General features: G+C 50.8%; 2 protein-coding genes across 9 annotated transcripts in view; one reads left to right on the forward strand and one right to left on the reverse strand.

The window, feature by feature from the left end:
• Positions 1 to 10544, forward strand: part of TBC1D2B (TBC1 domain family member 2B) — a 122829-nt gene extending 112285 nt beyond the window's left edge. For all 3 annotated transcript variants that reach the window (XM_058294601.2, XM_058294598.2, XM_058294599.2), the window contains 3 exons: positions 168 to 353; positions 2019 to 2140; positions 7071 to 10544. In XM_058294601.2, coding sequence (XP_058150584.1) covers positions 168 to 353; positions 2019 to 2140; positions 7071 to 7266 — 504 coding nt within the window. In that variant the 3' untranslated portion in view covers positions 7267 to 10544. The remainder of the gene's footprint in view (positions 1 to 167; positions 354 to 2018; positions 2141 to 7070) is intronic.
• Positions 10545 to 12936: 2392 nt separating this feature from the next.
• The window catches only part of ADAMTS7 (ADAM metallopeptidase with thrombospondin type 1 motif 7), a 52832-nt gene continuing 52140 nt past the window's right edge, over positions 12937 to 13628 (reverse strand). For 3 of the 6 annotated variants that reach the window (XM_071214322.1, XM_058294605.2, XM_058294603.2), the window contains one exon: positions 12937 to 13354. In XM_071214322.1, the coding sequence (XP_071070423.1) occupies positions 13197 to 13354 (158 nt within the window). In that variant the 3' untranslated portion in view covers positions 12937 to 13196. The remainder of the gene's footprint in view (positions 13355 to 13628) is intronic. The other 3 variants (XM_058294604.2, XM_058294602.2, XM_058294606.1) reach the window with 1 other exon arrangement.

Here is a 13628-nt window from a genome sequence, read left to right on the forward strand (position 1 = left end):
CTGGTCTGTCTCTCTGGTAAGACCCCCACAGCAAGTGTTTGGAACAACTGTGCTGTATGCGTTATGATGGGCCTCATGCCCCCAGGATTCTCAGAACGACCATCCATCCTCATTTGTTTGCCCCTTGTGGTGGACCCATATACTTTTCCCCTTTGCTCCCTCTCCAGGTGGACCAGCGGGTGTTCAGAGACCTCCTGAGTGAGAAGCTGCCTCGCTTGCATGCCCACTTTGAACAGTACAAAGTTGACTACACCCTCATCACGTTCAACTGGTTTCTGGTGGTGTTTGTGGATAGTGTTGTTAGTGACATCCTCTTTAAAATATGGGACTCTTTCCTTTACGAGGGACCAAAGGTAGGTTTGCCCAGCTGACCTGTTTTCAGACACACACTCTTGATGCTTTTGGCAGCATTATCAGCAGCAGAGTACCCAGCTTCCCTAGAACCTATGAGAGTCGCCACAGTGCCAAAGTGATTTCAGCAGTGTGCCTCTGGAAGTTTGGGAAAGAGCAATCATTTGCTCTTTCTTCAAAAACATTTAGTCAGTGCCAAGCCCTGTGCCAGACAGTGGGAGCTTTGATGGTTTGTTTCATGTAAAATGGATGGTGGTGTCATCCCCGTTGCACAGATGAAAGGCGGTAGAGGCCCAGAGGCACGATACGCAGAGGATACCAGGGAATGAACTCAGGAGCCAATCTGAGCCTTGCGGCCCGTACCGCGCCCCCACCAGTCTAAGGTTTTTAAAAATCAGTTGTCGAGTAAGTAAAATATGTATGTGTAAATTAAACCCCTGTGACTAAGGGTATACAGTAAAAAGGAGATTGCTACACCCCTAATCCCCTCCTCCAGACTTCTGGTTGCTCTTCTAAGTTTATTATGTATCTTTTTCAAGGTATTTTATGTATTTAAATCCAACCTTATTTTTATATCTTGGAGATAGTTACAATCAGCCTCATTTTTTTAAACTTTTCAAGGATTTCCTTTTATAAATGAAATAGAAATTTATATAACAGCTCCCCAGTGATGGACGCTTAGGTTGTTTCCAGTCTCTTGCCTTTTGGAGCTGTGCTGCAGTGACCATCCTTATAATTGTCTTTCTATTCAAATGCCAGTGCATCTCTAGGTTTAGTCTTAGAAGTAGACATGCTGGGTCAAGGATAGGTGCATCTGTAGTTTTCATAAATATTGCCAAATTGTCCTGCAGAGGGATCTTGCCAATTTATACTCCCACCAACTAAGTTTGAGTGTATGTATTGTCCCCTGCTTTATTCACCTTAGAAACTTTTTAATTCAGTCTGTTATTAAAAGGAATTCTCAGTCAGAGTTGACACAGCGTTTCCTGTTGGTTCATAGGTAGCATGATAAGGGAAAGAAGACTTTTTGAAACCCTGTAAATAATGCTTTCTAAATAAGGAAAAGTGCAGGTTGGTACAGGCCACCCAACCACCCAAGGCCCTAGATGTGGGGAAAGCTCTTTGTTTCAATGCTGCTTGAACTTGCAAGCCTCCAGGAGTCCATTCCCTCTAACGTCAAACTCAGTACCCCCAAAAACAAACCAGTAAAAAAGAAGGATTCACTTTTACCACATTCAAAAGTCAATAAATCAGACCCTAGTTCACTAGTTGACATAGAAACTGTATCTGGAAGGGAAATTTTCAAAGAGTTTCAGACTCAAAAAACCCTGGTTTTGATTTTATTTAAAATTATTTCTAATTCCTTGTACTTGATTGACTAGAAATGTTAGCTGAATGTGAAAGGGTTTCACAGAGGTCTGCTCTATTCGGAGATTTTGTAGTCTCGGCTACAGTGCTGTTGAAGACCACCGTAGTTAATTTTTCTCTAAAAAAGGGGTCTTGCCCTGGAAAGTGGAATTTCATCTTAGGTCAAGTTCCTGCCCCCAGGGAGGAGACCATGCCAGCTGCTAAATGGCCTTCCCCAGGGGCAGGCTGCACACACTCCCGGAACTCTCAAGTCCAGGCTGGTGTTTCTCTACTTACAGATTTTCCTGTCCTTCCCACAGGTGATTTTCCGTTTTGCCCTGGCACTTTTTAAGTACAAGGAAGAGGATATTCTGAAATTGCAAGACTCGATGTCCATATTCAAGTATCTCCGTTACTTCACTCGCACTATTCTCGATGCTAGGTGAGGACTTGGGGGACTTGCCAGGCATCATAGAGAGCAGGAATCCTACCCTCTCTCTCGAGAACAAGCCTCCTCTTGCTCTCTTTCAACTCAGAGCCATCCTGTCTGTGCTGTGTGTGCATGGGTGGGGGTGGGGGTGGGGGTTACTTTCCAGTGAAAGAAATGGGAAGGAGTATGTGAACACCAGGTGGCCTTCCCAAGACTAGGGGTAGGTGTTGTATCCTTTTTCTTAAAAAAAGATTTATTTTTTATTTATTTCTCTCCTCTTCCCCCCTATTGTCTGCTTTCTATGTCCATTCGCTGTGTGTTCTTCTGCGTCTGCTTGCATTACCAGGTGGCACCGGGAAACTGCATCTCTTTTGTTGCGTCATCTTGCTGTCTCAGCTGTCTGTGTGTGCAGCCCCACTGCTGGGCAGGCTGCACTTTTTTTTCATGTGGGGCAGCTCTCCTTGCAGGGTGCGCTCCTTGCGCGTGGGGCACCCCTACGCGGGGGCACCCCTGCGTGACATTCCTTGCGAGCGGCAGTGGCACTGCACGTGGGCCAGCTCACCGCATGGGTCAGGAGGCCCTGGGGATTGAACCCTGGACCTCCATATGGTAGACAGATGCTCTATCCGTTGAGCCACGTCTGCTTCCCGGTGTTTTGTCCTTTATCTCACAAATGTAAATACCAACAACCAAAATCAGCATTTTAGTCATCTACCAAGTGCTTACCGAGTATCTACCATGTGGCAGGTTCTGTGCCATGCACTGGGGATAATTGGTGAGGAGCAGCCCTTGTCCTTGAAGAACTTGGGCGTGGGGGCTAATAATGGCAGTGCTATGATCAGTGCTGTGATAGAAGAAAGCTCAGGCCAGAGTCTGGGAAGTGCAGGGGAAAGGCTAGGTGAACTGAGGGCTAGGAGGTAGGCAGTAAAGGGGGGTGACCAAGCACAAGGACTTCAGGAACACCACAGCAGAGATGGGAACATGTGCAATCCGGGGACCTGTAGCAGTGGTTCAGCCGGGCAGGTGCATATGTGACTGGAGGGCAAGGAGAGCAGCTGGGATGGAGGCTGAGTGCAGCAGGGCCAGCCTGGGAAGGCTCTTGTAGGCTCTGTTCAGGACTTCATTGGAAAGTCACTGCAGGACTCAGGAAGAGAAGGATGTATCAGATTGGGGCAGGACTGGAAGCTGCAACGGGATGATGCTTGTTAGAGGGGCCCAGGTGAGAAGGGATGGTGTCTTGGAGCCTAGTGCTCCCAGAGATCGAGGCGAGGGAGCACACTGCAGAGAATAAGGAGGGAGGAATCTAAATTTGGAATCCCCCCCAGGTTCCTGGCCTGGGCAGCTGAGTGTTCAGGAACCATGTCATTCCTCTCCAGCCACATGGTTACTGCCCCTTCTTGGCTTCCCTGGTGTTCATATTGCCGCTGGACCATACTTGGTGGCTGCAGGAGCTTGGGGTAGGTGGAGATGGCTGTGGCTCTGGTTGCTGGCGTCCCGTTTTCCAGGGGTACCACTGCAGGTTAAGCATATTGTCACCAGGGGCTTCCATGTCCTAGCTGCTGGCTTGACAGATGAGGACAGCCCCTCGCTCTGAACTGTCCAGGCACTGTGAGCTGCCATCTCCTGTGCAGGAGTGGATTTCTGCAAAAGATTTGTGCGTGTATGGGAAAGCCAAATGACTCCTTTCTCTAGAAATATTTGGGGCATATTAATGTTTTCAAACTTTTTTGACTACAACCCATAATAAGTACACATATCACAATCTAGGACACTCATATTAGAGTGTGTAAAACTGAAACAAGAATTTGAAATGTTTCCAGTTCTTGCCAAAAATCTTTGCTAGGTACTTCAAAATTTTCTATTATGTTCTGTATCATTCATTTTAAATATTTGTCATGACTCACTCAATTGATTTTCGGATCCATTGATGGGTCACAGCATACTTGAAAAACACTCAGGCTTACCTGATGGAAAGGGAGCCCAGTTGCTGCTCCCCAAGAGTGTGCCCTTGGGTGGATGTGGTGAGAAGCAGTTGGGCAGCCCCCAGGCCACAGGTCAGCCGGAGGAGTTGCAGGGCAGGTGGTGCAGCAGGCAAGCATCTGGGGCTAGGGTGATGGCCCCGGATGAGGACCCTGGAGGCCACAGGTGCTGGGGAGGTGGACATTGGGAGCATAGGGTGCTGGCTGAGTCATACCTGGTTTCCCAGGTGTCGTCACTGTTTGGGCGATCTTTTATTTGGGGAGTTTGTTTTTATATTTTCAGGCTTATTAATATACCAACAAAGTTACCTAATTTTTGCCAAATTAAAAAACGATATCTGAGAAAAACATTTACCCATGGAAGATTGATTCTGAGTCCTAAGATGAGCCTGGAGAACTTTTTTTAATCTCATAGTGAGTCACAATTACTAAGAATAACATTAAATGAACTCCCTCATGCCAAAAACTAACGCTGTGTTGAGAGCAGCTTGGTTCCAAAGACTGATGCTGCTCCACCCCTGCCAGTTTTGTGCTAGATTGTTGGTGCTGCCAGGATAACAGATACAAGGGGGTGCTAGGCCTGGCAAGAGCCCACCGAGCCAGCTAGACCCCCTTTCCTGGGGTACCACGGCAGAAGCCGCCAGGACCCACCTATCTGGCTTGCATGATCCTGCAGCGCCACCTTGTGAGTAGCTCTTGGTACGGTTTCCCTTCTGTATGCTTTAGAAAGTAAAGGTCCACTAGACCAGGGTTTCCCAAAAGCATTCCCAACGCCAGGTGGGCTATGTCAGAATCACCTGGAGGGTGAAAGGGGGCACAGTAAGAACGGAGGTGCCCTGGCCCCACCTCTGGACTAGGCACCCAGTGTCTGCATTTTAATAAGCCATCAGGACTGGTGGTTCCAGGTAATGCCAGCTCTGCTGTACATTAATTGGCTTTACCAAAAAGGAGAGAGGGAATTCTGTAGTCAGATGAGTTCAGGAGATGTTGGGTTAAACAAGACTAAACTGCTCCTTTGTATCAAGACTTCTGGGAACCTTGAAGGTGCTAAGCATCATCTCCTAACCTTAGCTGACCACAAGGCAGCTCTCTTAACTGGACCTTCCAGGCTTGAGGCAGAGGCAGTTGTCTAATGTCCCTTTGTGTCCTCAGCCAGGATGGATAGGTCTTAGTCACACTGACCAACTGCATGAGTAAATAAAACATAATTTACTTTAGTACTTTTGGTATTAAGTATTTTTTGCATGCCTCAAACCTTTTATTCTTTTCTTGACCAGTATAATGTCTGTATACCCTGTCAGTAGGCTTTTTTTTTTTTAAATAAATAGGCAATGTTAAACACAGGGAGGATTTCCTTGCAGTGTTTCAGAAAATATGATTATTCTGGGAAAGAGTTTATCCCCACCCCTGACTCTGTATACCAGAGGTTTTATACTAATTTTTATAAACCCTTCAGATACCTTGAATAGAATACATAAGTGCTTTGGAAAGGCAGTAAGAAATTCAAAGATTTCAGGAGCTGTCCTATTTGCTGGGGTGGGCGTGGCTTCTGCAGCCATGGAGAGTGTCTTCTGTGTCCCAGCCAACCAGGGACCTCCAGGTCGGCTCCCACGGAGACCACAAAGTAGGGGCAAACATTAGAGGCTTCAGGTTTCTAGAGCTTGTAGGAGTGAAGGCGCTGGCTGTATGGGCACCTGGTTCACAGTCCTCGTGACCTGGGCTGGTGGTCGGTGCTGAGCACCAGGCAAACCTGCTAAATCCATTTTCAGTGCAACCCTTGTTTGGGCCTCTGCTATTCTATGGTTCTTACATGTTCTAGAACATGCTCTGGGGAACTTAGCATTTAAAGCCGGCCTTTCTGACCTTTTACCTCCTACAGGGGGATCCTCTGACTTGGAGTTGGGCATATCTAAGGAGTAGGTGTTTTCAAATGCAAAAGGAAAAAATACCAAAGGCTTGTGCGCTCTTGATTATATTTACATTAGGTTGAAAGTAGCCTGGATACTAGCAGGAGAAAGTGGTTTATTTTCTGACAGGACAGAGAGAGAAAGTCTCCTGTGACACTTCTGTTTCATTGCAGCCTTTCCTGGGGCTGCAGGTTTCTTGGGCTGTTAGTCGGAAGTAAATGAGCCCCTCCTGTTGGGGAGCAAAGTCTTTGGGGACTTTTAGACTCTAGAGAGGGGAGAAGGCCAGGCCCTCCAGCATTGGACCAGCCAGCTTCTGTTGGAACCTCCAGAGACTGGTGTGGCTGACTTGATAGTGCTGCATGTCCATAGCCAGGCCTTGGGACCATTTTTGGTTTTGTTGTGATTAGTGGAGAGGGGCAAGTTATCATGAGTTTTAAATATTATTAATTAGTACCTCGAGGATAATGTAGAAACCCACAGACTGCACAGTTCTCTGTAGACTGTCTCGACTCTTGTCAGATTACTGAAGGGTCTGGCACCTCTTACCAATTAGCTCAGGAGAGTGAACATTCCCAGGCAGAGTCTTCCTGAATGCTTCGTCTGTGCCAGGCCTTGCGCAGGACCTGAGCACCCAGACCCACATCACCGCCTCTCTGTCATTGACCAGGTGCCAGCGGAAGGTTCTAAATACTTAACATGTTAATTCAGATAACCCCAAGTCTTTCGTGGTGACAATAATATTGTCCCCAGCATACAAATAAGGAATCTGAGGCTGGAAAAGGTCACATCATTAACTTGCCCAAAGTCATACAGTGAGTATGTGGCCAAGCTAGAATGTGAAGCCAGGCAGTAAATTCACAGCCTCTCTGCTTGAGGTCAAACTGACCTCCAGGGATGGCATCCCCACATCAGGCCGTCAGCACAGCACATGACCCGCAGCATGTGCTCCTTGGCATCGGTTGGGTCTGGGGTCTGCCTCTTCGTACCCCACAGGCCTCTGGGCTGTATGTGGCCTGAGCCCTGCTAATATCCTGTCTCTGTCCTGCCTCCTGCCAGGAAGCTCATCAGTATCTCCTTTGGGGACCTGAACCCATTCCCCCTGCGCCAGATTCGGAACCGGCGTACTTACCACTTGGAGAAGGTCCGGCTAGAGCTAACAGAGTTGGAGGCCATCCGTGAGGACTTCCTGCGTGAACGGGACACCAGCCCTGACAAGGGTGAGCTGGTCAGCGATGAGGAGGAGGACACCTGAGTGAACCCCCCAGTGACACTGCTCGTCTTCACAACCAAAGTGTGCCAAAAGGGTGAACTGCAGAGATGTTTCTGCCCCTTTAAAAGCCAGAATGTAATGTCCATGGTCTGGGAAATCTGCTGGGCGGATGTCCAAAGCCATCCTGCACTTTCTCATTTCTGCTTGGGGTGGAAGACCAAATCTGTTTACAGCCATCCTCATGCCATGGCGTACCACAGTCATGCTTTCTTACCAATTGGTGAATTGGCAGGCTTATCAGTGGGCTATTTGCAAGATCCTCTTTATAGCATCTGTCAGTTGTCTTGGTATTTTCCCTCTTGGAAAATCTTTTTGCTGGACACCTTCCCCCTTCTTTCTCCTGCACACAGTGTGCAGTCATGTGCATTTTTAAAATGGTAGCCCTACATAGGATGCCCACCTGTTTCAGACCACTTAGGCCAGAGTGTTGCTGCTTCAGGTGGCACAAGGCAAGTGTGAAAAAAGAGACTTAGAAAAGCAAGTGCATTCCTTGAGCAGAAATGACCTATGTAGTGGCTTCAACCTGCCAGCTCCACCCCATTTCTAGAATAGCCTTTCTTTTAAAAATTTTTTTTAATTTTTATTTTCCGGAATAGCCTTTGTCCTTTTGTGTACAACCTTTCAATCAGTGACTCCCAACCTGATTGTAGAGGGCCTGGCTTGCCAAACATTACCGTCTCTTTTCATCACTGACAGGTATTTGTATATCACCTTGTAGAGCACTGGCAGGTATTTGTAGATTGCCTTGCAGGTCACTGGCAGGTATTTGTAGATGTCAGGCATTTCTGCCCTCAGCTTGCCCTGTGGCTGGTCACCTCTCCATGAGGTTTTGTGGAAAGCTCTTCTTCCTGACTGAGGGTTGACGTGTAGAAGTCATTCTCCAAGGATAGATGGGCTGTTCTTCAGAAACTGTGGATCATCATACTGCAAAGCAGTCCCACTCCTGGGTGAGGGGCCAGAGGAACCTTTTCTGAGTGTGTAGTGCAGGGCAGCAGTGCAGCTGCTGAGTGGACACAGTTGGGCAGCCAGACACTGGGCTGGATGGGGGCGGGGAGGCCGGCTGCAAGTGCTGGGACCAAGGCTCTGGTGAGCTCTCCCCTTCCCACTGCCAGCCAGAAGCATCCTTGTTCTTGGCAGCTGTCCTCACATTCCCCAAGTTAAGCACAGCTTCACTTGTGAGGGTAATGCCTCCTGCACGTCAGGCTGTCCAGATAGCTTCCAGGCTCTCTTGGAGCACTTTCTTTTGAAGCCCTGGAGAGAGCCTTTGCAAGAAAGTTTATTTTGGTTAATCACTCTGTGGACCATCCCTGAATGTTTTCTGGCACAGTATTCAAACACGAGAAATTCCTTATACTATCTGGGGGAAAAATCGGAAATAATCCTTAGTTGGTATATATCATACACACTCAGACCTAAGAATTGAAGCAATGTAATTTCAAGAAGTGCTTATTTCTTAAGTGTGGTTATTCCATTACTTTTCACTGTCCTCCTTCTAGCAGCATGATAGCTAGGTTGGTGTTTGAATATACCAGGCTGAATTCAACTTTCCTGCCCTTAGTTAAGATGGTTAATTTGATTTATCTCTGTGTAAAGGGAGCTGAGCTAAAAGGTTTTAGCTAAAAACCTTTGGTTTCTTTCAGGGATCAAAAATGGGTTTTATCATTTTCTTCGTCTTTGGGAGTGGCTGTTTAAGGTCTGACTTCTTAAAGAAGTCTCTTTGTGAGTTGGGTTCCTCCCAGAGGCTGGTATGGCAGCCGCCCTGCTGCTCACACCAACCCTGCAGAACTCCATGGGCTGCTTAGAGCAAGCACTGGAGACCCCCACCCCACTTCCTTCCCGCCTTGTGAAATGGTGGCTGTTGACCTCGGGGGCAGCTCTGAGGAGGAAGTACAGTAAGAATGGGGTGGAGGCCCATGGATCAGCTCCAGCTTCCCCCTTTCTTAGTTTCCAGGTTGATTCCCCATGGAACATGCCAATCCAAACTGCCCTGTCCTAGGATTAAAATGCCATCTTGAGAAATAGGTTCAGTTGGTCCAGTTTGTCCCAAAAAGGTATATCTTAATAGCGTGTTGGGGCTGCGCATGTGACTGGAAGCTGTGGTTCTGCCATTCCTTGAGGGACAGGAGCGTGTTAGTATTTCCAGGGGGGTTGGCACCAGTGACTAGGCAGGGGGTGTAAGGGAGCAGAGAGGAGTGCCCTGGGGACACTTTGGTGAAGGTCTGCTCCTGGAATCAGGTGCTAGGTGTCCAGCAGGCAGGGGAGGCAGTGCTCGGACAGGTTCCAGTTTGGGGACAGATGAAACTGTCTCTTCAAAGTTCAGAGTCTATTCCCACTATTTTGAGCCAGCACTTCTCCCCCTTCTGCCCTTGGGGAAAAGAATTGCTCTATACTCTCCAGGGCACGAGATCTCCTGAACCTCTACCTGCTTCCATGGCAAGTGCCCTGCTGACATGAACACTTGCCTGCTTACCTGTAGCCCCTGCAGGCCTCGCCAGGGCTGGGAAAGGCCAGGTGCAGCCTCCCTCATCACTCAAGGGGGCAATTACCAGCTTTTAAGTTAGTGGGTTTTTATTTTTTATGGGTTGAACCTCTGTTAATACATTTGTATATTTTCACTACAGTTTATATTTTTATAGGCTATTTTATCAAGTTTTTTCTAGATTATGTACATTTATTTTATATAACAAGGCCTTGTTTTGTGTGCATGCCTCCCCTTGTGTATTTATATAAACTGGAACCTCTTCTGGGCCATCTTTTACCTCTAGCCTTGACCACCACTGACTTTCACTTATGCATGGGTCACTTCTTACGCCAGGTAGCCCCAGGTGCTACTTGTAGTCATGCTGACAGCTGTACAGTAGCAGCCAAGACAGTTGATTGCTGGAAGTGATTCTGGTTTCAACTACATTATATCAGTATAAGGAAGTGAAGTATTCTAGGCAGATATCCACAGTCAGGTTTTTTTAACTACATATGTTATTGCCCCAACCCCAATGCCATGCTTTGTGCAGTGCTGTCTTCCTGCATGTGACGGGCCTCTGGGCAGCTGGACCTGCCTGGGGGTCCTGCAGGCAGGAGGGTAGACGCCAGCATGGGGTGTGCCCAGAGCACTCTCCACCGTCGCTGGGGCCACTGGAGAAGTCAAGGGAGTGCTGCCAAGTCACTCTTTCCTTTTATATTGCAGCAGCATCTGTGCTGATCTTCAAGTTAAATTCTACAACTATAATACTAAAAGAAGAAATAAACTAATTTGCCTAACATTCTGGTTATGGTCACTTATTGGGAGGAGGCTCAACCCCAAGAGCTTGGAGAGCAGAACGGTGTTTAGGGGCCCTCTCTGGTGTTTGTGGCCATCTCTGCCCTTGGTTTACTCTGGGGTGGGTGGGACGAGATGCCTTTGTTAGCAGTGGTGGCCCTGGGAGGCCCTCAGCCATGACTGAGCTGTGGGCTTGGACTGAGGGCATGAGGTGGACGCTGCTGGGCACCAGAGCCAGGAGTGGGAGAGTCCCTGTGCCCGGCACAGCCCCCCAGACTCAGGGTCGTGGGCACCCCTCCCACCACCAGCTGTGAGCTGCCCTGCCTGAGTCATGGGCTTGTTTGCCTCCCGCCTGGACAGCTCAAGGTCAGCTGCCACTGGGGACACCACGCCCCCCCTCACCCCCACAATCGGAAAAACACATGAGAATGATTAAGATCAAATGTCTTTCCACAAGTAGGAGGAGGGAGAGAGCCTTCAGAGAGGATTCCCAGACAGCCAAGTCAGGCCAGGACCTGGTGAGGCTGTCCCCTCCAGGGACGCAGATTCAACAAAGCTGGGGCTTCCTGAGGTCACATAGTGCAGCAGCAGGGGTGGGGCAGTGACCCAGGGCTCTGCCTCTGCTCCAGCCCCTGCTAAGGGTGTGGGTCTGGAGCCAGGCAGGTAAACTGAGGCCCTAGTTCCCCATCCTTTATAAGGCATTTGCTGCCACAACTAGCCAAGCCCTGGGAAGCTGTTACTCAGAGTGTGGGTCCCTACGGCTCCCGTGGGCCAGCTGGGCTCCTGCAAACCCAGACAGGAAGCAAGCCTGACGCTCCTCTGCCCTCAGAGGAGGGTGGTGGTGCTTGGAAGCACGCGAGCCTCCAGTCTTTCGCCTTCCCCAGTGACCTCTGAAACACGCGGCCTCTCTGTGCAAATCTTTTTGTGGGGCCTGCTCAGAGGGGCCGGCTGCCAAGGGTACTCCAGAGTTCAGGCAGGAGATGGGGCGCAAAGCCTAGGGCATCACCAGGGCATGTGCCCCCTTCTCGGCCTCAGGCTTCTCATCGGAAAATGGGGCATCCTAATGAGATGAGGTGTGAGTGGGAAGTTGAAGAGCAGCTGGGCACATCACTCCTGCTACCATGGTGGGCGCCTCTGTTCCCCCTCCCCGTCTCCTCCTCTTGGGCAAGTCCTGGGACAGGCCCTGGCTGCTGACTGGGTCAACTTCAGATCCTGTTTCTGGGTCTCAATTCCCAAGGAGTGGTGGTCAGTGTCTCCCCCTGCCCCTCCCCACACACAGGCAGCCCTCAGGGAGCAGCCACATGCCCCAGGCACAACTCCAAAGCATGGCCATGTTGCGTTCTGGGGACAGCATGTGCACCATGGAATAGGCTGTGATGGCTGTCCCCTGGAGGTGTGTACCTGGTGGCCCTGGATCTCTCTGAACCTGGCCTACCCACTTGGAGAACACCTTCCAGGAGGAGGACTTGAGGAGGCTGTAAAAGGACCTGAGTCCAAGGCTCATGACCAGAGGTAAGGGACAGACACGGCTGGCCTGAGCAGGCAGGGAAGGACAGTGCCCAGCCGCTGCTCCAGCCTCCCTACCCCCCGCCCTGGCCAGGGCCCTTGGTACTCTCCCCAGTACCTTCAGGACCGTCTGCTCCCTGGCATGTTCTCGTGTCTCGCTCCAGGGACCAGGTTTTGCGGTGAGCCACAGGCCAGTGGAGTGGAGCCTGGTGCTTGGGGTTGATGGTGGGGTTGGGTCACAAAGGTGAACAGCCCTACCCCACCCCGAGCACAGAGACCGAGGGAAGACAAGTGGAGGGCACAAGGCCTGCGCCTTCCTTCACCCCCTCATCTCCTGACATGGGCAGTGGAAAGGCCCAGTGGTGCTCCCCTCCACCCCCTCCACAGGTGAATGAGACACAGTGGAAAGGGTCAGGGCTCCCAGACCCCACCACCGCCACCCGGGGGCAGTCCCTGCGGGTGACAAGACAGGCCTTGCAGCTTGGGGGAGTGCATGGCTCATCCCACAGCACCTTGGAGTGGGGTGTCGGGAAAGGCTGGAGGCCTGTGCAGGAGGCGTGCAGTAAGGGCTGTGGAAGGAGAGTGAGTGGGAGCCACCCCCCTCTGGCCTTTGCCAAGCTGAGCACCCTGCCCGCTCCGCCCCCACCCGGCTTTACTCAATATTCCAAGACCCTGCAGATTCTTCAAACTCCACCTCCTTCCATGCCTCTGAGCCCCCACTCTCTTTGGGTGGGTTAGTTTGCGTCTCTGCTCCCCTGCTAATCTGCACCCAGAGGGGCGCAAAAAGTTGTCTTCTGAGGCTTGAGTGGTGGAACTTCAGGCAGTGGGTGGTGACTGGGGAGAGGAGCAAACTTGAAATGCCCCAAACCCAAAATGAAACCAGGCTGATCTTTGGAAGGGTAGATATTCATTTATGTATAACAACAACAGTTAAACTGTCAGAATAAAAAAATACTTTTCTGGGGTGGGGGTGGGGTGGGAGTGGGGTGGGGGTGGGGTCCCAGCCTGCGTTCTGGGCAGGGCGAACCAGGGTTTTAGCACCATAAGGGCGCGAGGGAGGCGTCTCCACTGCAGCCCATAGTGGGGCCCTGAGGTCCGTGCGTCTGTCGGTCTGTGCATCCGGTCCTGCAGCGGCGAGCTGGTGCGCAGTTCAGTGGCGGGCAACCTGCTGACGGCCACGAGAGGGGGCGCCGCGGCCGGGCGGGGGACAGGAGCGGCAGCACTGCAGGCGGACGGTGGGCAGCTGGCAGCGGCCCAGCAGGCGCAGTGTCTCGCAGAACCCGAAAGACAGGCGATCCCGCTCGCAGCCTAGGGGCGGGGCGGGACCTGATAGGCCGCCTCTGTGCAGCACCCCTGACCCGCCAAGCTCTGTTCCAGCCACCCCTCGGTCCCTGCCACCCGTCAGCTGCACTGACCCCCCCATCACCACTAGCTCCAAGCAGGCTGCGGCAGCCACCCCAGGGCATAGGTCCCAAAGATTCTGAAACCTGGACCTGGAGTCGCAAGTCTCCAGCTGCTGCCGTCCCTGTCCCACCTGTCCTTGGCCTAGCCCCACCAGGACTCTGGAGAATTGGCACTGCTC

The sequence above is a fragment of the Dasypus novemcinctus genome, chromosome 3 (genome assembly GCF_030445035.2).
Source record: "Dasypus novemcinctus isolate mDasNov1 chromosome 3, mDasNov1.1.hap2, whole genome shotgun sequence".
Lineage (NCBI taxonomy): Eukaryota > Metazoa > Chordata > Mammalia > Cingulata > Dasypodidae > Dasypus > Dasypus novemcinctus.